Source organism: Phoca vitulina, unplaced genomic scaffold, assembly GCF_004348235.1.
Source record: "Phoca vitulina isolate PV1807 unplaced genomic scaffold, GSC_HSeal_1.0 scaffold2, whole genome shotgun sequence".
NCBI classification, from domain to species: domain Eukaryota; kingdom Metazoa; phylum Chordata; class Mammalia; order Carnivora; family Phocidae; genus Phoca; species Phoca vitulina.
This window is the reverse complement of record NW_022589705.1, coordinates 1,795,488-1,817,434: the sequence shown is the minus strand read 5'-3', so window position 1 is coordinate 1,817,434 and position 21,947 is coordinate 1,795,488. Positions and strand designations below refer to the sequence as shown.

The 21,947-nt window shown below is 43.2% G+C and overlaps 1 protein-coding gene across 1 annotated transcript in view; it reads right to left on the bottom strand.

Moving 5' to 3' along the window:
- The window catches only part of NOTCH2 (notch receptor 2), a 169,775-nt gene that overhangs the window by 10,155 nt on the left and 137,673 nt on the right, over positions 1 to 21,947 (bottom strand). Inside the window, exons 18-29 of the mRNA XM_032420428.1 lie at positions 18,928 to 19,156; positions 17,951 to 18,152; positions 16,173 to 16,326; positions 15,409 to 15,593; positions 13,742 to 13,874; positions 8,214 to 8,450; positions 5,711 to 5,823; positions 4,248 to 4,753; positions 2,555 to 2,902; positions 1,631 to 1,773; positions 1,221 to 1,431; positions 696 to 792 (exon numbers count right to left, since the gene is read on the bottom strand). Of these exons, the coding sequence (XP_032276319.1) occupies positions 696 to 792; positions 1,221 to 1,431; positions 1,631 to 1,773; positions 2,555 to 2,902; positions 4,248 to 4,753; positions 5,711 to 5,823; positions 8,214 to 8,450; positions 13,742 to 13,874; positions 15,409 to 15,593; positions 16,173 to 16,326; positions 17,951 to 18,152; positions 18,928 to 19,156 (2,558 nt within the window). The remainder of the gene's footprint in view (positions 1 to 695; positions 793 to 1,220; positions 1,432 to 1,630; positions 1,774 to 2,554; positions 2,903 to 4,247; positions 4,754 to 5,710; positions 5,824 to 8,213; positions 8,451 to 13,741; positions 13,875 to 15,408; positions 15,594 to 16,172; positions 16,327 to 17,950; positions 18,153 to 18,927; positions 19,157 to 21,947) is intronic.

Below are 21,947 nucleotides of genomic sequence, written 5' to 3'. Positions count from 1 at the left end.
GACAATTAGGTACAAAGAGGTTAAGTAATTTTCTAGCTACCAAGTAGTAGAGTTTTGGATCTGAATTCAGTTCTGATTGTAACTAAAGCAATGTACTTAACCATCATCTGGTATTGCATCCCTGTATTCCTCAAGCATGCATATCTTCAAGCTGCTTTAGAATATCATGGATATGTGCATATCCCAGCCCTGTATAGCTATCGATGGATTGTCTCCTTTTCCACATCAGCTTCAGCCTGATCTACCTCTTATGTCTATATGGTTTTAATTTCCTGGGCTCAAGATGCAGAACCTCCAAACTCAACGGTCACTGCCTTTCTTCCACTGTGTAATTGCACCTTCCTTTCCAGAAGGAGCATCCAAAGAGGATAAGGGAGAGATCTAGCCACAAAGGAAATTGCTTTTTATACACATCAGTTCTTATCTGGCTATCATCAGCATGATTCTTAAGGAAGGAAGCATGTTTGTTTTATTATTTTTAAAGAGTTCTTATTGAAACACATATGGAGGAAACCTAAGGCCATTGAGGACCTAACGATTTCTGCCTTTCATGACAGCCAGGCGTAGCCATTGCCTGGGTAGCATATAAAGATTACCACCCTTTTCTCCCATTCACTCTGGATACCAAAGGACAGAAATCTGAAATGTGACCAGATAAGTGACTGACAATGGTGGTTCTACCATGGCCAGCTTACCTTGGCTTTCTTTGGTTGGGGCCCTTCATCATCAACCCAATGTTCACTTGTTCCAGAGCCAATTAGGTTAGCCTCTGAGACTTGCACTGAGAGATTTCTGATAGGACAAGATTAAGAAGGGGAAAAACAACAGCAGAGGTTATATCATAAACTAATATAGTGGTTTTTAATACTTCTTCCATGGCCATCCTCAAAGACTTTCAGGGGCCTTGGCCCAGAAAGGATGGGCAGTATTTTATGTCCCATTGCCTCAGTAAACATCCTTTCCTTTCCCATGGATCAAGAGATTACAACAAAAGTGCGCCTCAACAAAGCTGAGCACCACCGCTTGAATATGTACCAACAGAAGCATCCAGACTCTATTATTTCATAGTCATTCAGCAGGAATTCAGAATCATGGTCAAGTGTGGTAATGTGGTGCGGCCAGAGCTTGAAATTTAAAATCATAATTCAACAAGATCTCCTTTCTGATTTATCCCTGCTTATTACTACTGTGAATAGTAGTTTGCTGGCAAACCATCTTACTTCAGCCCCACGGCATCCTGTCCCACTGGCTCACGACGCTTGTGATTGCTGGAGTCTCGGCGAAGGGTGAAACCTTCAGGCAGCCAGAGGGAGCCATGCTTCCGCTTTCGTTTTGCCATGATAACTCCCAGCAGGATAATAAACAGGATAATGACAACAGCCACAGCAAGGAGATAGAGAAGCTGAGTGCGTTTTGGAGTCAGAGATTCACCTGGAAGTGCAGAGGGACAGGGAAAGTGCTGAATAAATCTCGCAGCATTAGCACCAAATTCATTTAGAAGACATGGACTGATTGACCTCACCAGCCCTAAAAAACAGAGCTGCACATTGAAAAGTGTGCCCTTTTCTCACTGCCCCCAAGTAACGCCTCCCCTGCCCCAAACTTTCCCCTTAACACCAGTGCTACTCACTGACGACAGACACCAGAGGGTAGGACAGGGTCCCCTGGATGGCATGAGAAGCCAGAAGAGCTGCTGCTGCATCTGTGTTCTTGAAACACTGGTCTGAATCTTGAACACACTGGCGGTTGTCAATTTCCAGAAATACCTTAGAGCTGTGGGATGCCAAGGAAAAAGAGGAAAAAGGGAAATGGTGAGTAAAACAGAAGGGGGTCAGTTAAGCAAGTGAAGTTAAAAAGGATTATCTGAGCCTTCCCTCCTCACCTTCAGCACTGGGCTCTCCAGCTCTGTGAGGGTGCCTCCGAAAGATCTCAGAAATTAAGATCCTGTCCGTAGATCCTAACCACTAATTCCCACTTGGACTATGTCTCACCTTCCTTGGCCTGGCTGAATCTGCACCTTCTGACTGAGGCAACACAAGACGAAGTGAGGAAAGTGGGTAAAGCTGGTCCTTATTCTCCTTTGTCTCTGCATCTGGATCCTAGCTAGCTATAGAGTTGAAAGTTGTGGGATACACCAACAAATAGTGGGGTGCAATGACAGAACGATTCAAGATTACTAAAGAGACTTCTATGATAAATGCAGGGCCTTGAACAAAAGGCAATGATTACTATAAAAGAAGAGTCAGTTCTAAATGGATCTGAAGCAACCGTGGCAAAGGGTTATGGATTCTGGCATCTGAGGAGACCTCCCTGACATCCTGCCTTCTGCTTGCTCTGACGCACCTCTCAGGATACCAAGACCAAGGTAAGCCTTTACCCTTAAACACATGTACTGGCAAATGGGTTTGTTGTACTTGGTGGGCTGTTCTACTTGTCTGAGCTCTACATTTTTATAGGTTCAGTTACGACTTCTTCTGTGTATCAAAGTATTTAGCTTTACAAGCTTTAAGAAGTTAAGAATTAAGCTTCAAGAGGTCTAGAAACCAAAACCTACCCAGCCACCTCCTGTTCTTGATCACCAGGAAGGGACCTGCGAGTCATCCTCTGCTTCTTCATGGCAGCTGACTTCTCACCATAATAGGGGTAGACCATGAGTGCCCCTTGCGAGTCCCGTTTAATGTGCAGGTTGGTATGGAGCAGGGTGCCCAGCGCCCGCAAGAAGCTGCGGGCGTCCTGGAGCAGCTGCTCCGGGGGCATGAGCACCACTATAACCAGGGTCCCCTCTGCCAGGTTCTCTGGCCGGTCGGCAGCACAGTCCAGCCCGTCCCAGCCACACTCCTCACTGTTGCATCCCTGGTCACAATGGTTGTCTTTGAAGTGGTCTGCACAGTATTTGTCATACCTAGGCAGGGGGAATCAGAAGAGGGAGAGAACAAGGAAACAGTTCAGAATAGACTGCGGCGCTATTTGGTTTTCTACTTGGAACTACTGTAGCTTTTCCCACCTATCTTCTGTGGCCCAAATCAAGTCCCTTTGTCAAATCTCCTATCCCCGACAGCATAGACTGCATGTCATCTACACCACTCAATATCAGTGAGTGTTCCTCAAAGGAGAAACAACACTGTGCCCCCTATGCTGCATGGGCTTGCAGCCCCCCAGGCAGCTGGTAATCAACAATTGTTAAGTCAGATTTGTAAGCAAAGCTGCATACCTGAAACAAAAATCAACCAGGTACACACTTCCTCTCTTTTTTTATCCAGTATCCCTAGTGAGTTAACAATGAGCTTTCGGAAGTAAAAGTTGCCTCCAGGAACTGAGCCATCAGGGCTCTGCAGAGGACCATGTCAATAATGGCCCATTTCCTTCCCAAACAAGACTGAATCTTAGCTCTGGAAGGTATGTTGGGAGAGGTGTGTCCCATACAGGAGACCAGATTTAAATTTGTGCCAGAGCACATACAGCCTCTTTCAAATACTGGGAAAAGGAAATTGAGTCCCCAAACCTAAACGATGCACAAACCATTTCATCTCCACTCTCCTCCCCACTCCCACCCCTTGATAGTTATGCCATTGAGCCACACTGGCTCAATGAAGAGCTTGGGAGTCAGCAATAGCTGTATGTGCTCTGGCAAGTTCTCTAACCTCCCAGGTCTCAGTTCCCTCACCTGGGAAAGACCATTAACAGTACCTATGCCTCATAAGGTTGTTGAGAGCTCACTGAGATTAAATTAAATGGGACAGCTAAAAGGAAAGTTGCTCTTTAACCATAAAGCACCTTGTAACTGCCACAGTAATGACCAGGAGGGTTAAGTGGCCTGATCTGGCTTCTGCTTCCTGATAAATCTAGATGGGGAAACCCTGTCTAAAAGAAAGGAATGGGGTGAACAGAGAGAGGTACAGACCTTTCCATTCATCCTGCAGGCAGGTGTGAGAGGCTGCCTGGGAATGGGTAACACCACTTCCAAAAGTTATTTCCCCTAGGAGGTCGTGAGAGCAGCAGGTAAGAATGCAGAGAGAGGCAGAGAGAGGGTGGCCGTGCACGAGCATTCCTGGACCTCTGTCAGCAAGGGAGAGCACAGGGCAGCGTGCGACCGGACAAGGCTGACACCAGGAAGAGGGCCTCAGGGCACCAGTCTGAAAAGCAGAGGCAGCTTGGGCTGAAGCCCTGGAGTGGTTAGGAGCAAGAACGAGGAACTGAGGTGTGTTAGTGATAGTCTCCCTCAGCTTCTGGGGACCCTGGACTCTTACTTGCATGTCTTGCTGTTCCCCTGGCATTCAAAATTGTCAAAAAGGCACTCGGCTGTGTTGCACAGCTCATCGCACTGGTTGTTGATGTAATCCCAGCAGGGAAGTGGGGAAGAGCAGTTGGCCCAGGGGTTCTCCATGGTCAGGGAACAGTCACCCCCATCCCACTGGCAGGCATGGCTGTTGCAGGCCTCATCGCAGACGCCGTCCCGAGCTTTGTCGGCACAGTACTGGCTCAGGCAGGTGGTAGGAGGAGTGCTGGTGGGGGCCGTGTAAAGTTCACAGCGGCTGCCCCAGAACGGTGGAGCACACTGGCAGGAGTAGTAAGGAGGCTGGCGCTGAGGATAGCAGCTACCCCCATGCTGGCAGGGACTACTGGCACAGCCTGATTCGCAGTCCTGGGGGTTGGGGCAGAAGCAGCGGGGTCCTGAGGCCGTGTGCACACACTGCTCCCCTCTCCTGCACTTCACTTGTCCACAGCTGCTCTGGCATCTTGCCCCGGAGAATCCCTGTGGAAATCAGTGAACGGATGAGGACAGTGGGCCTCGTTTCTCCTCCCAATCCCTTCTCTGCCACACCTCCAGAAAGAGAAAGATTAGACACATGGCTAAGATCCTTCCACGTGGCCTCCTGCACCACGTTCTAGGAGGAAGCCTCTTCAAGTCAACCTAAGGTCAGGGATGAAGGTTCCATGGGATGACTGTAGAATTCTCTCAGGTTAAGAGCTCACTTCCAGGAATTAAATCCACAGGTCATAGGTGGGATAAGACTCAGATGACACTGTTATCTATAAGCACCTTCCCTAGCTGTCCTTAGACCACTCATATAATGGCTTTGGGGCAGGGGAGGGGGACGTTATTTCCAGAGTCTGGGGCATCTAAAAAGCTTTCCATGTCATTTTATCCTTCTACTTCCTGCTCAGCCAGACCAAGGTGACTGCCCAGGTTTCCTTTTGGTATGTCCTCACACATAGGGATCTCTATTTTAGGGAGGTTTTAGCCTCTCGCAGAGGCCAAAGAATTTGCACAGCAAATGGCTAAAAATAGGCTTCCTTCTAGTGTAACAAGCAGCTTGCTCCCCAATAGTACCTGCTAAGGAATGTAAGCAGGGCAGCATTTCCAACCAACACTGCCCCAGTCTGGGAGGCAAGACTACCCTCCGGCACACCCAGAAGCCAGAGACCCTAGTCTTGTTTTCAAGGGAACATTCCACCAATTCCCGTGGATTTCTCTTAGTGCTTCTAAAGACTGAGAGTCACAGATTTAGGGAGCTCACTGTTTCTGGGCGTATCTTAACAGCTTTAAATGGGAGGAAACTCCAGTACTTTTTTGTGAAGGAGCCAAAATTAATAAATCTCCCCACCAAGAAAGTTCCAGATAGAGTGTGGAAAAACCAGGTTTAATCTCAGCTTTGTCCAGACTGTATGAAAAAGAGCATGCCCCTTAAATAGACAACAATGCACTTACCGGGGGACAACGACAAATGAAACCATCAGGCATGTTGCTGGCCACAGCACAAGTCCCCCCATTCAGGCAAGGCATCTGGGGACACACATCGACGAAAGTTTCACAGTGACGACCTCAAAGCAGAAAATGGAAAGGAGTTTTAAAAGGCAAAAGTAGTAACTGCACATTACTGAACAGAGTGCTGCTGGGACAGGAGCTAGCCAAGTGGTGAGGGATGGGGCAAGAGGTGTGAGCTGGGTCCTAAGCCCAAGGGAACATGAGAAGATGAGGAAAACACTCACTGGACCGCCACTGGCTCAGGCCAATACCCCCATCTGCCTTGCCCACACAATAAGTACACGGGGCACACATCCCCAACAGACTCACAAAACAGGATGGAAAGGGACGTGAAAAATCATTCTAATCCGACCAAAAGAAAGAAAAAAGAGAAGAAAAAGAAAAGGACACCTCAGCTTTTTTATTTTTTTGAAGATACTTTTAGCTTTCATAAGCCAAAAGAAACATTTACCAAAACTGTTCAGTGCATTTTGTTAAAGCTGTCAACTTCATAGGAGAGGCTACACCGGGCCAACACATCCAAGTGGTGACTGGTAGCTTACAGAGAATTTTCACCCATAAACTCTCTTTTCAGTCATTTTCTAGCCATTCTGTAATCTGATCAGCACTGCTTTAAAATACAGCTTAATTTTTCCAGAGTTAATTTCCTCTAGAGGCAGTTCTAAAACAGAGGGCATCCCGAGGCCACCGCTGCAGGATAAAGTGAAGTAAGCAACTGGGGCCAAGGGGGAGACCCGGAGACACAGCTGGGCGCCCCCCGGCAAACAGCAGGAGATGGGCCCACCAGGAGCGCAGCCGCTGCCCAAGGGAAGAGGGGCTTTCAAAAGGAAGTTAAAACAGGCATAGTTTTGGCCAGAGTTAAGAGGCAAGGGTTACAGTTGCCTGACTCTTCAAATCACATCGGCAGCCACAGCCCAAGAGCAGCCGTCACATGGGCATGGGGTTCCGGGACAGATGGCCCCCCAGCGTTCATCACAGCAACCGCATCCCGCAATAATCACAACCAAGGAGCTCGAGGCATTCTTTTCCATCACAACTGTGGACAACGCATCACCACTACTTCCCGGTGGTGGGACCCTAATTCAAGGCGGTCTTCAGTCCTTCTTTCCTGTTTCCCCCTTTCTTTGTAAGTGCTTGTCAGGGTTTCCTGATAAAGGAAGCCTCCAAGGCAATGAGAGAAATAGCAGTCAGTTTTGCTTCTCTGGCTTCCCAAGCACCTCATGGCTAATATGAGGCTGCAGGACAGACTGTTCACACTCTTTGTGTCCAGCATTGCCTCAGTAGGGATGACGTTCATAATGCACTGTTCCTCTTTTGCTATCGCATCCAGGTATCTTCCATAGTGCAAACTCCCTCCCATTCTTCATAAATTACCAAAGTTCTTAAAGGTAACATATCTTTAAAATTGGAAGGAAGGAAGTCTAGAGATGGGCTCACAATATAGCAGAGTCCAACTTGCCAAATTATTACTAAGGAGACTACTGTAGCCTATTATCTGACTCCCAAGAAATACTACTACAGCATAGTCTGGAATGACTCCAGAAATGCCAGGCAGACGTCTGAGCATCTGATGACACCGCCACCGTTAGATACCACTGTAGTCCCCCAAAGTCACCAAGCTGCCTGCCTTCAGAAATAACTAGTAAGTGCCTATGACAAGCCCCTATTGTGAGGCAGGACTTGGTCATCTTTATGATCTGTGATGAAAAAGAAGAAGCTTGAGAAGAGACTGGGAGCATGGCCAACTCCTGGCTGTGCTGAGAGGTCACACCTCTGTAGCTTTCTAGTACATACTCTCATGAACTGGTTTTTGCTTAAACACACCTCAAGTCAGACCTCCTCCCCTTAGGTGACCTAGAAGATCCTAATCCTCTCTGGGTCCCAGAGATGGAAAGAAGGTCACCGTGGCAGTGACTACCCCGTAACTCAGGTCATTACGTGCCAAAGGAGATAGGTGGTGAAACCAGAACAGATGCATGGTTTCTGAACACAAGACATTATTTTCCTCAGATGAAAGAGTTTTGTGGATGGATTTGGTGCTGGCAGCCCAGCACTGGGAATGTATTTAATACCACTAAACTGTACACTTAAAAGTGGTTAAGATGGTACACTTTATGTTATGTGTATTTTGCCCCAATTAAAAACTGTTATTTTGCTCAACCACTCCCAACATTCTATTTCTTTTTTCGTATTTCTGCTACAGTATGATATCATCAGTGTATAACAAAAGAGAAAGTATCCCAGGAAAAACAAAAAAGACAGAGATGGACTATAACATCCATAAAGCACAGATCTAAGGAAAAACTGGGCTCTGAATTAAGCTGGTCTAGTTTTTCCTATGTAAGAAAAAAGGTTCACTTGGTCTGGGACGTGACATATGGGGCCCAATTTCCTCTCTCAAGGCCCCTCCGAGGCAGAGTGCTGAGGGTGCTGGCGAGGCTCTCACCAGTGAAGGCGTTGCGGCAGACACACAGGTAGTCGTTGGTCAGCTGGATGCAGTCCAGGCTGCCCTCAGAGCTACAGGGGCTCGAGAGGCACTCGTTGATGTCCCCCTCACACCGCTCTCCAGCAAAGCCAGGCAAGCAGCGACAACTGTAGCCCCCGATCCTGTCCACACATTGACCACCATTAAGGCAGTGGGGACCCCCGGCACAGTCATCAATGTTCTCTTCACAAAGCAGGCCTGGAGAAAAGAGAGAAGAGACAGAGAATGGATGGCATTCTTTGGAATGCTGCTTTCCAGCCAAAGAGAGACACCCTTGTTGGCACTTTGCAGTTATTCAGGTTACATATCTCAATCTGCGACGGGACCTTTTAGGTCAGGCAGGGCGAAGCTGCCACCCTCCCGGTGACCAGTAAGAGCCAAGGAAAGAATATGCTCAGGGCTTCACAGGTACTCTCCCACACAACCCACCAAAGTAGTCCCCTGGGCAGGAGCCAGCATTATCTGCCCCATCTGGGAGACCCAGCAACTTTTCATTAATTTATTCCTTTTACTCAAACTATAAAAACAGTTCAAAACAGACTATCACAATCAACACACAGATTATAAGTATGTAAAAATATTGGTAAGAACTGGAACTAAATTTTGAGTGATATATTTAAGTTTTAGACCATTGACTTTTTTTCCTGTAAAATAATGTGTACTAGTTTCTTATTTTTAGAAATTGTAGGGAAAATATCCTGTTGAGAGCTCAAAGGTTATTCCATTTAAAATAGAAATCATTTAATGTACTATAGATGTAAATGAGCCATCTAGTATGAACATCTGTAAATATTTTTTAGAGTACAAAAGAAATCAATGACAATTCTAGAGATGATTCTATGAATGATTCAAAAAATTACAAAAGATTGGGGCGCCTGGGTGGCTCAGTTGTTAAGCGTCTGCCTTCGGCTCAGGTCATGATCCCAGGGTCCTGGGATCGAGCCCCGCATCGGGCTCCCTGCTCAGCCGGGAGCCTGCTTCTCCTGCTCCCCCCACTTGTGTTCCCTCTCTAGCTGTCTCTCTCTCTGTGTCAAATAAATCAATAAAATCTTTAAAAAAAAATTACGAAAGAAAGGAAAACAGTTCTGTATTCTTGCCACTTAAATTTGTAGCATACACTAATATAAGCAAGACTATTAAAAAGGAAAAAGAGGGCTCCTGGGTGGCTCTGATCCAGGGTCATGATCCAGGGTCCTGGGACAGAGCCCTACCTCGGGCTCTGTGCTCAGCAGGGAGTCTACTTGTCCCTCTCTTTCTCTCTCTCTTCCCCTCACCCCTGCTCATTTTCTCTCTCAAATAAATAAATAAAATCTTAAAAAAAAAAAAGGAAGAAAAGACCTCATTTTCAATAGCAATAGCAAGAGACAAATATAGGAATAATCTTAAAAAGAAATGTACTATACCTATATGAAAACTTTAAAATAGCCCTGAAAGGCACAAAAGGAGATATGAATAAATGAAAAGATGTTACGATTTGGTTAGGAAGACTCCTCATTGTAAAGATGTCAGTTTTCCTTACACAAATTCATAAATTTAATGTGACCCCCAGAAAAAATGCCACCAGGATTTTTTAATAGACAATCTGATTCTAAAGTTATATGAAAAAATAAACTATAACCACAGTCTGGAAAATTAAATTAATTAATTAATTAAAACAGAGTGGTATTGATAAATTAACAGAATAAAGAAAAAAAAAGTTCAGAATAACACCCAAATACACAAGGGAATTTAGAATTTGATAAAGCTGCCATCTCAAATTATTGTATAGATCAAATATTGAGTAAATTGTGTTGGGGCAAATTAGTAGCCATATGGAAAAAGTGCCCCAGTATTCTAGAATGTACTTGAAGAAAATATGGGAGAATTCCTTTATAATCTTAGAGTGTAGAAGCTGTTGCTGACTAGGATTCAAAATCCAGAAGCCATTAAAAAAAGGCTGATAAATCCAATCTGATTAAAAAGAAAAAGCTCCAGGGGCACCTGGGTGGCTCAGTCGTTAGGCGTCTGCCTTCAGCTCAGGTCATGATCCCAGGGTCCTGGGATCGAGCCCCGCGTCGGGTTCCCTGCTCAGCGGGAAGCCTGCTTCTCCCTCTCCCACTCCCCCTGCTTGTGTTCCCTCTCTTGCTGTCTCTCTGTCAAATAAATAAATAAAATCTTAAAAAAAAAAAAAAAAAAAAGAAAAAGAAAAAGCTCCAGGGGTGCCTGGGTGGCTCAGTCAGTTGAGCATCCGACTCCTGGTTTCAGCTCAAGTCATGATCTTGGGGTCCTAAGATCGAGCCCCACTTGGGCTCTACGTTCAGCGTAGAGTCTGCTTCTAGATTCACTCTCTCCCTCTCCCTCCACCCCTCTCCCTGCTCTCTCTCTCTCTAAAATAAATAAATACATTTTAAAAAAGAATAAAAATAAAAAGCTCTGCATGAAAAATATCATAAAGAAAATCAAAGACAAAAAATATTTGAGAATATTTTGTATCATAATTAATCTCTGTAAAATATTAAGATGAACAATGTAATAGGGAAAAAAGGAGAGAGATACAGAGAAACCACTGAAAGAGGAAAACCAAATGACTCACAGATGAGACTACATTCATCCGCACTGAGAAGAAGCCAGCAGAGTCAAACGCTATGAATCAGCAATATCAATCAAAATTATAAATGCACATCATTCTCTAATCCAGCAATTCCGTTTCTGAAAATTTATCTACAAATATACACATGCAAGAAACCCAAAGTTTTATCAGTAGGACACTGGTTGAATATACTATGCTCAAAATTCTACGGGATGAAAAAGATTAAGGAGGTTCTATAAACTGATATGGAAACATCTCCAATTAAGTAAAAAAAAAAAAAAAATCAAGCGCAAGAGTTTATCTAATACCCTATCTTCAGAGTAAGAAGTGGGGTAAATAAAAATACCTTTGCATATGACTTCTATATACATAAAGACATTCTGAAGGACACATAAAAAAAAAACCTAGAAGATACACAAGAAAGTAAAATGAAGTAGAGGTTACTTGTTTGTGGGAGAGGGAGAACTAGGTATAGGGAAGGGGAATGGAAAGAGAATTTTCACTTTATGCTTTTGCTACATGTGTATGTATTTAAGTGTGTGTGTGTGTCTATGTATAAAATTTGGGACATGTGCATATATTACCTATTTACAAACTAAATCAAAAACAAGACAGTACAAAACAAACCCAGTTTGTGATCCCACTTACACAGAATATTTGGTAATTAGGGGCTGCTAGTAAAATGAATACAGATGAATCCCATCAGAATGGAACCAGCAGTAATAGACAGACCTATTGAGTGAGAATGAGCTCAACCTCAGCCTGAAGCAAAGTAGTAAGGATATGCAGAACAATTAGCCCTTGACCTGGAACCGGAGGTGCCCCCAAGCCAAGATCCAAAGCTCGGGAGTACTGAAATAAAAACAATCATTGTGATAACTCTCACAATGAATCTATGGGATTTGACAGTCTCCTGAAGGTTCACCAATGGCCAGAGAAGTCAAGCCAGGAGAAATAAATACCACTTTACATACCTAACCAAGCACACATAGTGTGATAACTCAATGAATTCTAAGCATGATAAACTCAAAGAGATCCATACCTACACATATCATAACCATAAGGTCATAAGACAAAGACAAAGAGAGCATTTTGAAAGCATCAAGGGAGAAGCAACTTATCACACACAAGGGATCCTCAATAAGATTAACAGCTGATTTCTCATTAAAAGACAAAAACAAAAACCTGGAGGTCAAAAAGCAGTAGGATGATATATTCAAAGTATTGAAAAAGACTGTCAATACTAATAGCAAAACTATTGTTTAAGCCATCCTTAACCAACAGAAGAGAGAACTTTTGTTGCCTTATGAAATGGTCCATTCTAGGACTGACAACTGTAATTCATAAAACATTTAGGGTACCGCAGAAATCTTAGCGTACAATGAATATCCATGGGCTCTCCCATATTCCCAGTCTCCCCTGGAGTCAGAGTGAGACCATTTTACTAATTCTGGCCAATGTACTATGAGCAATAATGATGGGTGTCATGTCCAGACTGAGGCAGGGAGAGCCTGCATGACCCTACAAGTCTGCATGACCCTACAAGTCTGTCCCTCCTGCTCTGCTGTGGGGGCCTTGGAGGCCAAGTGCTTGCAACTTCATATCTAAAATACAGAGAGAGACACTCAGACTTTGAGTGACAAAAATACCATCGTTGTGTTAAGCCACTGAGATCTGAGATTTAATCTGCTACCACCAGAATTGGAGCTTGTCCTAAACAGTAAAATTATTAAAAGGAGCAAACTAATAATGAATCAAAATCACTTCTACTTCTCTTTCAACTATTGATTTCTAGAGCAGAGAACAACTCCCCTTTTCACAGGATAAATCTTCAAATATTTAAAGGCTGTTTCTCTTGAGTTTTCTCTTCCTCTTTAACTTCATTGCTTGGTAACTATCCTATTAGTGGGGTACTCTCCTATTTTAATTTAGCCAAACCGCGAACTCAAGGAAGGTAAATTATCAAAGTTCACTGGCACAAAGGTCTAAGAGAGTGTAAATACTTCCCTGACATTCTATTCTCTTTGACACTGAGATGAATTTCTCACCATTGTGGATGGCCTCAGCTTTTTTCTTTTTACAGGCTGCTCAGAACGGTTATAACTACATCTCTTCTAACAAACAATACTCCAAGCTCTCTCCAGAAAATTGTTTGGAGGCAGGGGCAATGCCCACAGTAGACTGATGCCCCATCATTCAGTCTAGGGTTGGACTCCATAGGCTTTACTGCAATTCTTAGTTACAGCCTTAGGCCATCAGCTTCCTCCCCTGGGCTTATGAAAATAGGCAAATATTTTCATTTCATTCATTCCCCCACCTTATGGAGGCAATACTTGGCAAGTTTAAAAAAATACACAAGCTAGTAAATGTGAATTATTTATTCAAGAGACCACTAGTTATTTTCCCTTGAAGCACCAAGAAATCTTGCTAACCAGGCCAATTTTGTTGCAACACAGCATCATTTCCACATTCTGTGTTTCATGGAACATAAGATGAGAAACAAGGCAGAGATCAGAAGGGAAGGGAGGGAAAAATAAAACAAGAAGAAACCAGAGAGAGAGAGACAAACCATCAGAGACTCTTAATCTCAGGAAACAAACTGAGGGTTGCTGGAGTAGAGGGGGTTGGGGGAATGGGGTGGCTGGGTGATGGACATCGGGGAGGGTATGTGCTATGGTGAGCGCTGTGAATTGTGTAAGACTGATGAATCACAGACCTGTACCCCTGAAACAAATAATACATTATATGTTCATTAAAAAAAATGTCAACAACAACCAGACAGAACTGAGAACATGAAATGGCCTGAGTTCCCAGAATCCAGAACTAAATGGTTAATTTTTTAAAACCTCCTCCGCACTAAAAATGGATTTATAACTTAAGAAAATGCCCTAGATGGAGATGGGCAGGGCTGACTTCATACCTCGAGTGCCTGGTGGACAGGAGCACTTGAAGTGGTTCACAAGGTCGACACAGGTGCCCCCGTTCTGGCATGGCTGATTCTGGCACTCATCTACTTCATACTCGCAATTGACGCCCTGATACCCTGGGACACACTGATAGGAACAAGCAAAAGGAAAGAAACATTGGACCATTGTTGGAAATAGACCACCACAGCAAATGAGACCTGGAAGGTCGGTGTATACCTCTGCCCACACCCTGCCCCCACCCAGCACCATCACACGCTCTACCAATCATCCTGTGCAGGGCCAACTTGCAGCATACTGACATTTACATCTTCCAGCTGAAAAGCCACTTTATAACCCAAAGGCAAGGACTCAACATTCTGAGGGATATTTCAGAACTGACGCCTGTGCAAAACTTTCATCGCTCCTCAATGCAGGTATTCCCATCTTTAAAATATGCATTCCTTGGTATGCGATAAGGACCCTATGACTCAGTCCAACGGTACGTGTGGACAGTAGTAAACACACTGCATTTACTGATCTCTAGATTCAGGAAACCGCACATGTGTATGAGAAACTGGTTGAGATGGGGGAGGGGCCGTGTTAGCTAACGTCGTAGATGTGAGGGTTGAGGAATTTCAGGGCTGATCAAGGAAAAAGACCCTGACCATGAAGTGGCTTTACTGGGCAATGCTTTGACAGGTTTGCATGTGAGGGCATCCCTCACAGCATGAGGCTGTCCAGAGTGGAGAGGTGGGTAAGGAGAGGATGGCAAGTGAATTCCAAAGGAAGGGGTAACAGAGAGGGGGCTTACATGTTTGGTACAGCCAGGCCACCGTCTCTGGGTCAGAGGGCTCTGAAGGGCAGCACTGGCTTGGGGTCTTTATGTCCTGGGGCTTACCTATGGCTTGCAGATATTGGGTGCTGTTTTGTAGAATATGCAAAGCAGAAAGGCTCTACATGGCTAAAAATCTGCTTTATAAGGGCTATTTTTAGAAAAACTGGCTGTGTAAAAATTTGAGTTTGGCACTGGTGGCTTTTGAACTAACAGGTCCCAGCCCACTGTGAAGGAATAACTGCGGAGCCAATACAAAGAGGCCATCTTTAGCTCATTTATGAGAAGTAAAGCTTTTCTCAGTGTTCCTGGGTGGCCTGAATTGGTGTCAAATTCAAGACTCTGGTGTTTTGTTAACATCTTGCTCTACCCATTATCAGCCCAGCTATCAGGAAGACAGTGACATGTTCCTTAACAGACACACACTTCCTCAAATATATACATGTCATACTTAGTGTGATGCTACACGGAACAGGCTAAGCAACTTCGGGACACACCTCAAAGTGGCTTCTCCTATCTCAGCTGCTATTCAGCGAAGTCCCAGGGGCCACTGAGCGGCTGGCCTGTTTGAAATGCACTCTGGCAGTGAATGTTGGCTCTGAACCCGGAGGCAACTCTATGCGACTGAGATGGTTCCAGACCTCTATAAAAATACCTTACTGGAGCCATGTGAACTTATTACCAAGGGGGCTGAAACCAATGGTGGTTGGTAGACAATATAATGGTGACTGGTTAAAAAAAAATCTATCAATTGTAAAAATAAGTCATAAGCAGCGAACTTCAGTATGCTAGTGCTCACAATAGTTGTACCATCTTCGGGAGGCCCTGACCTCTGCCTGCTCATCTCACCTCACATCTGTAGCCGCCGATGAAGTCCCTGCAGGTGGCTCCGTGCTGGCAGGGGTTGGACGAGCACTCATCAAGCTGCTCCTCACAGTAGCTCCCGGTGTAGCCCAGGGGGCACTGGCAGTGATGCGAATTGCCAGCATTGAGGCAGATGCCGGAGTGCTGGCACAGGTGGTCAGTGGACACCCCTAGGAAACCCAGTACAGGAAGAAACATCACAGACGAGCACACGACCTGTCAGGTTCAGACCAACTAACTGTGTTCTTACCTAATTCATGGCCCTCAGCACCAGATTTATATTGAAAATAAACCAGCCCTGGGGTGCCTGGGTAGCTCCGTTAAGCGTCCAACTCTTGACTTCGGGAGGGGTAGTGATCTCAGGGTTGTGGGATGGAGCCCATGCTGAGCATGGAGTCTGCCTGAGATTCTCTCTCTCCCTCTCCACCCTCCCCTTCCCGACCCCCGCTCTCTCGCTCTCTCTCTCTAAAATAAATAAATAAATCTTAAAAAAAAAAAAAGAAAGAAAGAAAAGAAAAGAAATAAGTCCTAAAAGTAGAATATGCCTTCATTTCATTTTACATACATTTCTTTTTGGAATCTCTAAGCATGTGCCTCTGCCTTTTCACCTTCCATCTCAGACCCTTCCGTAGAGCCTTGCCCACCCACCGCTGTCTGTTCTTCCCAAGGTAACAATACCTGTCCTAAAATGCTGCTAGTTGGCCACTACTTTGGGGAGTGACCCTGGAGGCTGAGGAGGCAGAGCTCACCTTTGTGGAAGGCCGCCACCTCACAGGACACATTGGGCACATCACAGTAAGCACCAGCCCATCCAGATGGGCACAGGCACCGGGACTCTGCTTTTTCCTGAATGCAAGTACCTTTGTTTTTACATGGAGACCGACTACAGAGGTTCACCAGGGTCTGAAACAGAAGGATACATCAACATCCAAATATCAGAAAAGAAGAAAATAAGTCACACTGCATTTTAAGAATCAAAGGAAAGCACACTAATTAAAAAAAAGAGCCCTCAGCCAAGTCTTAAAATAGTCCAATGTTCTCAGGTAATCCAATCATTTTATATAGTCTAATTCTTCTTAACTCTGCTATTTAAAAAGTTCTTACCACAGAAGTTTAAGAATTTGAGGGAGCCTAATAGTTTAAGTTATTCCCTATGTTATGATTATGTCCAGACCTGTAACAGCCAGAAAGAAAGAAATTACAGCTGTCAAAAGGTTCATAACACCTGTGCTAATCCTGTGGGAGAAATCTACGTGGGTCTCAATCAAATCTGTCCACGGTGGTTACGAGCAAAAGGACTTAAAGCCCGGTAATAAACCTAAAAGCTGTCATAGAGCTTACTTACAGGGGAGAAAATCAGGCTTATGAAAAACATAAGGCAGAGTATGAGCAGACTAGTCCCTTTCTCTGTAACTCGCATGTGGTGCCCTGACCCCTGGGGAGAGCAAGGTCACAATCATGGAGTGTTTGTGAAAGAAGGGGCCAGTGGGTATGGGTGGAGCACTCCCTGGTACATGTAACCTCATACTGTGAGAATGAGCAAGAGCCCAAGGAAGAATGTACTTCTGATCCACAGAATCAGCATCAAGCTGTTTAATTTAATATGCAGAGGTAGTTATTTGCACGTCCAATATAGCCAAAGCCTAACTGAAGTGCACCCTGTAAGGCTAGTTAAATTTGGCCACTTAGTCCTAAATTCTTTGGACTTCTGTTATTCTATCATCCTATCATTGTTTAAGAGGTAAATATAGCATAAAATTAAATACAATGTGGGGCGCCTGGATGGCTCAGTCAGCATCTGACTTCAGCTCAGGTCATGATCTCAGGGTCCTGGGATCAATCCCCGCATCGGGCTCCATGTTCGCATCGGGCTCCATGTCCGGCTCTGCGCTCAGTGGGGAATCTGCTTGTCCCTCTGACCCTCCCCCCAATCGTTCGTTCTCTCTCTCTCAAATAAATAAATTAAAAAAATAAAAATAAATAAATACAATGCTGTTTGGTATGCAGCCTTGGAAAGGTTACTTTGTCCCCTTTGGGACTCAAGTTTCTTCTTTCATGAAATGAAAGGCTGCCCTAGTTGGCTCTGAGGGTCTATAAAAATCCATATTTACATATTTGAATTTAAAAGACATGTGACTAGTGTTACAACACTGCAAGACATAATAATTATTATTATTATCCCTTCAGATACTGTATCTGACCTTTAAAGACTTTACTTAGACTGTTCTTTATTTCCCTTTTTGCATTTCCAACATAAATACTATCTATGCACTTATCTCCCACATGTATTTCTCTGCAGTTCTTGTTAGCCTGTTACAACCATCTCATGCTTGTTAATCTGTATAATCTTGCCAGTGTCACCATTTTGGAATCTACCAGCTATTAAGAAGTTAGGCAGATTTATCTCAGAGACAACCCCCCTGAGAGCCAGAACTTCCTTGTTTAGGAGGGGTTTATTCTGCTTAGAAGAAAAATAGTGTAATATTCAGCTACTCTGAGGGAGCTGAGTGGGCTGAAATTTAATTACCTGACAGTTTTTCCCTGTGTAGCCCAAGGGGCAGGTGCAGCGGTAGGTACCCAGGCCGTCAACACATATTCCTTCATTTAGGCATGGATGAGAGTTGCATTCATTGATCTCATGGAGGCAGAAGGGGCCAGTGAAGCCCACAGGGCACAAGCAAGAGAAGGAGTTAATCCCGTCGACACAGGTGCCACCATTGAAACAGGAGCTGAGAAGCAGAGAGAGCAATGCCAGCTGTGTAATCTGGTTCCTCTGACCTGCTATTTTAAAAAGTCGGGTTCCTAGAATCTAACACATTACAGAGGCAAATACTCCTGAGCATCTTAAACTCCTAGATCTAGTAAATTTTCTTTTTCCAAATTACACTGGGTGTCAATCAGCCTGAGTCCCAGCTTCATGTCTACAACCAAAAAGGCTACAGGAGTATATAAAAGGCTGAGTTTATTAGAGATTCCCAGAGAAAGTGAAGGTTTCCAGGTTTTACCGAGTCCTGTGGTTTTCCATGTATCACAATTCATTTTATCCCTAAGTCAATTTAATTTATAAGAAAAGTGCTAAATAAGTAGCTCTTGACTCTAGATTTCTTTCTGAAAGAGAAACAGAATAAACTTATTGAAAAAAAAAAACACCTAGAAATTACCAAAGAGTGATGACAAATGTGCAAAAAAATAGGAATTTTTTAAAATGTCAACTGAAATGAACAAGGGACCAAGAGGAGAATGGAACAGAATTATAACTCTTCCTGTTCCCTAAGCATTAGAAATAAATGATGGTCCATCCCACTAAGCTTTTCAACCTCTGACCTTTGACCTGCTAACTACACATCTACAGGGAATCAGGAAGTAGGCAATAGAAGACGATGGAATGGGACCCAGGTGCATACCTTACCCTGCCCTGCAACCACAGCAATGTGCTCTGTAGTTTTCCCTCCTTTCTCCCTTTTTCCCATAAGACACTGGTGGCTGAGTGTATGGATTGCTCACCTCTCAGTGCACTCGTCGATGTTGTTCTCACAGTGGACTCCATCAAATCCCGACTGGCACTTGCAAGTGTAACTGTTGACATAGTCAGAGCAGGTCCCTCCATTCTTACAGGGTTCACTCAGACACTCATTCATGTCTGTCTGACACTTATCCCCAATAAAGCCAGGATGGCACAGGCAGGAGAAAGTATTCACTCCATCTACACAGGAACCTCCATTCTGGCAAGGATCTAAGTCATTACACACAAGAATTAGAGCTCTGAACTATAGCATCAATTTAATCTTAGACCTATAAAGGTGAGTGACCTGAACTGAGTCATACTAAGAACAGTAACAATTCCGACTTTTCTCTATTTGTACTTTTCTTTACATCTATTTTGCCTTGACTCCCCCATTTACAAAAATGAATGCAATAACACTTGCCTGAGATTCTTAACCTGTTTGATAATTGGAATGAACTATGCATACACCACTAGGAGTTTTGCAAAATTAAGAGTCCTAAAACTTACAACGGTCCCCCACACTTGCTAATCAAATATGTGCTCCCAATACACAGAATCTCAAAAATATCAGTAACGATTTTCAAAAGGTGTATGTGGTGATGGGAGTGGGTGACGTAGGATAGGATATATACTAAGCAGCCCCCTGTGCTGATCTGTCTTTCCTATCTTTTCCCTCCCTTCATCTTTCATTTCCATTCCTTCCCTCTTCTCTTTCCTGTTTGTCTTTGTTTTCTTGATTTAGGCAGAATCAGGAAACATTTAAAAAAATTTTATATATCACACAGCTTAATCTTAGAACACTTTAGGCTCACAGCAATTAATCAACAAATTTTGAGCTACTCTATGGCACAGTCCTCTGAAATATAGATGACATATTAGAACAAGAAAAATAAGAGTTAGCTCCTGCTCTTAAGGACCTTAAAGTATAATTGCAAAGACAGGTCATCTACATAAAAAGAGAACTAAACATCAGGTGGGTAATGTAGCCCCGATTTGATAAGAGGCTTATTTAAAACCTTATTCATCTACTAGGCTAATTCCACTCTAAGGCTCATCTGCAATCTTGACTGGAAAAATTGTAAAAATCATATTATCCCTTCTTATCCACAGTGCATAGCACACTGTAATTTCCATAGCATCTTTCAGGAAACTCACCATAACTTACTGAATTATTTTAAATTAATTATAAATATTGCTAGCTTTACTTCCAATAGGAAAGATTTTAAATACTGAAAATTTTGACTGATAAAATAATTAACATGGAAAAGAAATCCAAATAATTTGATCCCACTCCCCTAAATTTCTCCACCAACTGCTGTGGACATATTTTTCTTCACTCTTTGCTACACAATGTTCAATTTGTCTGCATAGCTTTCTTTGCCAATAGACTATGAGTTTCATGAATGTAAACACTGGGTTTTATCTACCTTGGCACTGCCAGGACCTAGTTTGGTGCCATCCATATGGTGATCTGAAATTACATATGCTGTGAATTAGGTGCCATTATTCTTAACCCACTGTGATAACCTTGTTTGAAGTTTAATGATTTAATCACCACAGAAGTAACTGAGTACTGATAAGCGGTTAGTACTGATAAGTAACTGAGTATATCACATGCATGTGATGACACTATCAAAGCCGAGGAAAGAACCACCAGAAAGACATAGGCAGAACAATCCCAAGAGTTTACACTAGGCTGAGAATAGCTAATGTTCATGACAGTCAAAATGAAAAGACCTCCTAACTAAGCACTAAGTAGGATCCTCAGAAAGTACTATCTTAGTAGTGAGCCATTTTAGTCCTAGACTAAAGGCTGTTCTGGACCTAACAAACCCTGAAGAAAAGACCAAAAAGATCAAACTGTTTCCAAATGATCCTTAAACAAAGCTTGAAAATATTCTAAAGATTTTTTTAAAAAGTCTAGCATCCAATAAAAAATTACCAGGTAGGCAAAGAAGCAAGAAATATAACTTATGATGAAGATAAAAGTCAACAATAGAAACAGACCTAGGAATTTCCCATATGGTAGAATTAATGTGAGGACAATAAAACAACTATGATAAATATACTCTGTATGTTCAAGAAGGAGAATTGAAAGCACAAACATGACAAGGAAAGAGATAAAGGCATAAGAAAGATTAAAATCAAACTTCTAGAGATAAAAATACAATGAAGAGAAAAAAAATATACTGGATGGGATTAACAGCAAACAAAACACTACAGAGGAAATGACTAGTGAACTTGAAGACATATCAAAATATCTTCATATAATAAAATTACCTAAATTGAAGCACTGAGGGAAAAAAAAAACCTCTAAAAAAATAAATAAAATAGAGTATTGATGAAAGAGAGACAACTTCAAGCCACCTAAAAGATGTATGATGAAATTTGTAAAGGGGAGCAAAAAGGTTGTGAAAAAACAGTGCTTGAATATTTTCCAAATTTGGACCCATATATCCAAAAAGGTCAATGGGGGCGCCTGAGTGGCTCAGTTGGTTAAGCGACTGCCTTCGGCTCAGGTCATGATCCTGGAGTCCCTGGATCGAGTCCCGCATCGGGCTCCCTGCTCAGCAGGGAGTCTGCTTCTCCCTCTGACCCTCCCCCCTCTCATGTACTCGCTCTCTCTCATTCTCTCTCTCTCAAATAAATAAAATCTTTAAAAAAAACAAAAAAACAAAAAGGTCAATGAACCCCCCAAAAAATAAACATGAAGAACAATAAGGGGCATTAGAGTCAAACTGCTAAAAATCAGTGGAAAGAAAATACCTTAAAAACAGCCAAAGGAGAGAAAATAACATATAAAGAAACAAATACAAGAATTATTGCAGATTGCTCCTCAGAAATAATGTAAGGTAGAAAACAATGGAAGGATGACTTGAAAGTGCTGAGGGAAAAGTCAACTTAGAATTCTACTCCCTTATCTTTGAAAACTAAGGCAAAATAAAAACCTTTTCAGACACAGAAAAGCAGAAAGATTTAATCACTAGGAGATAAGCACTACAAGAATTATTAAATGAAT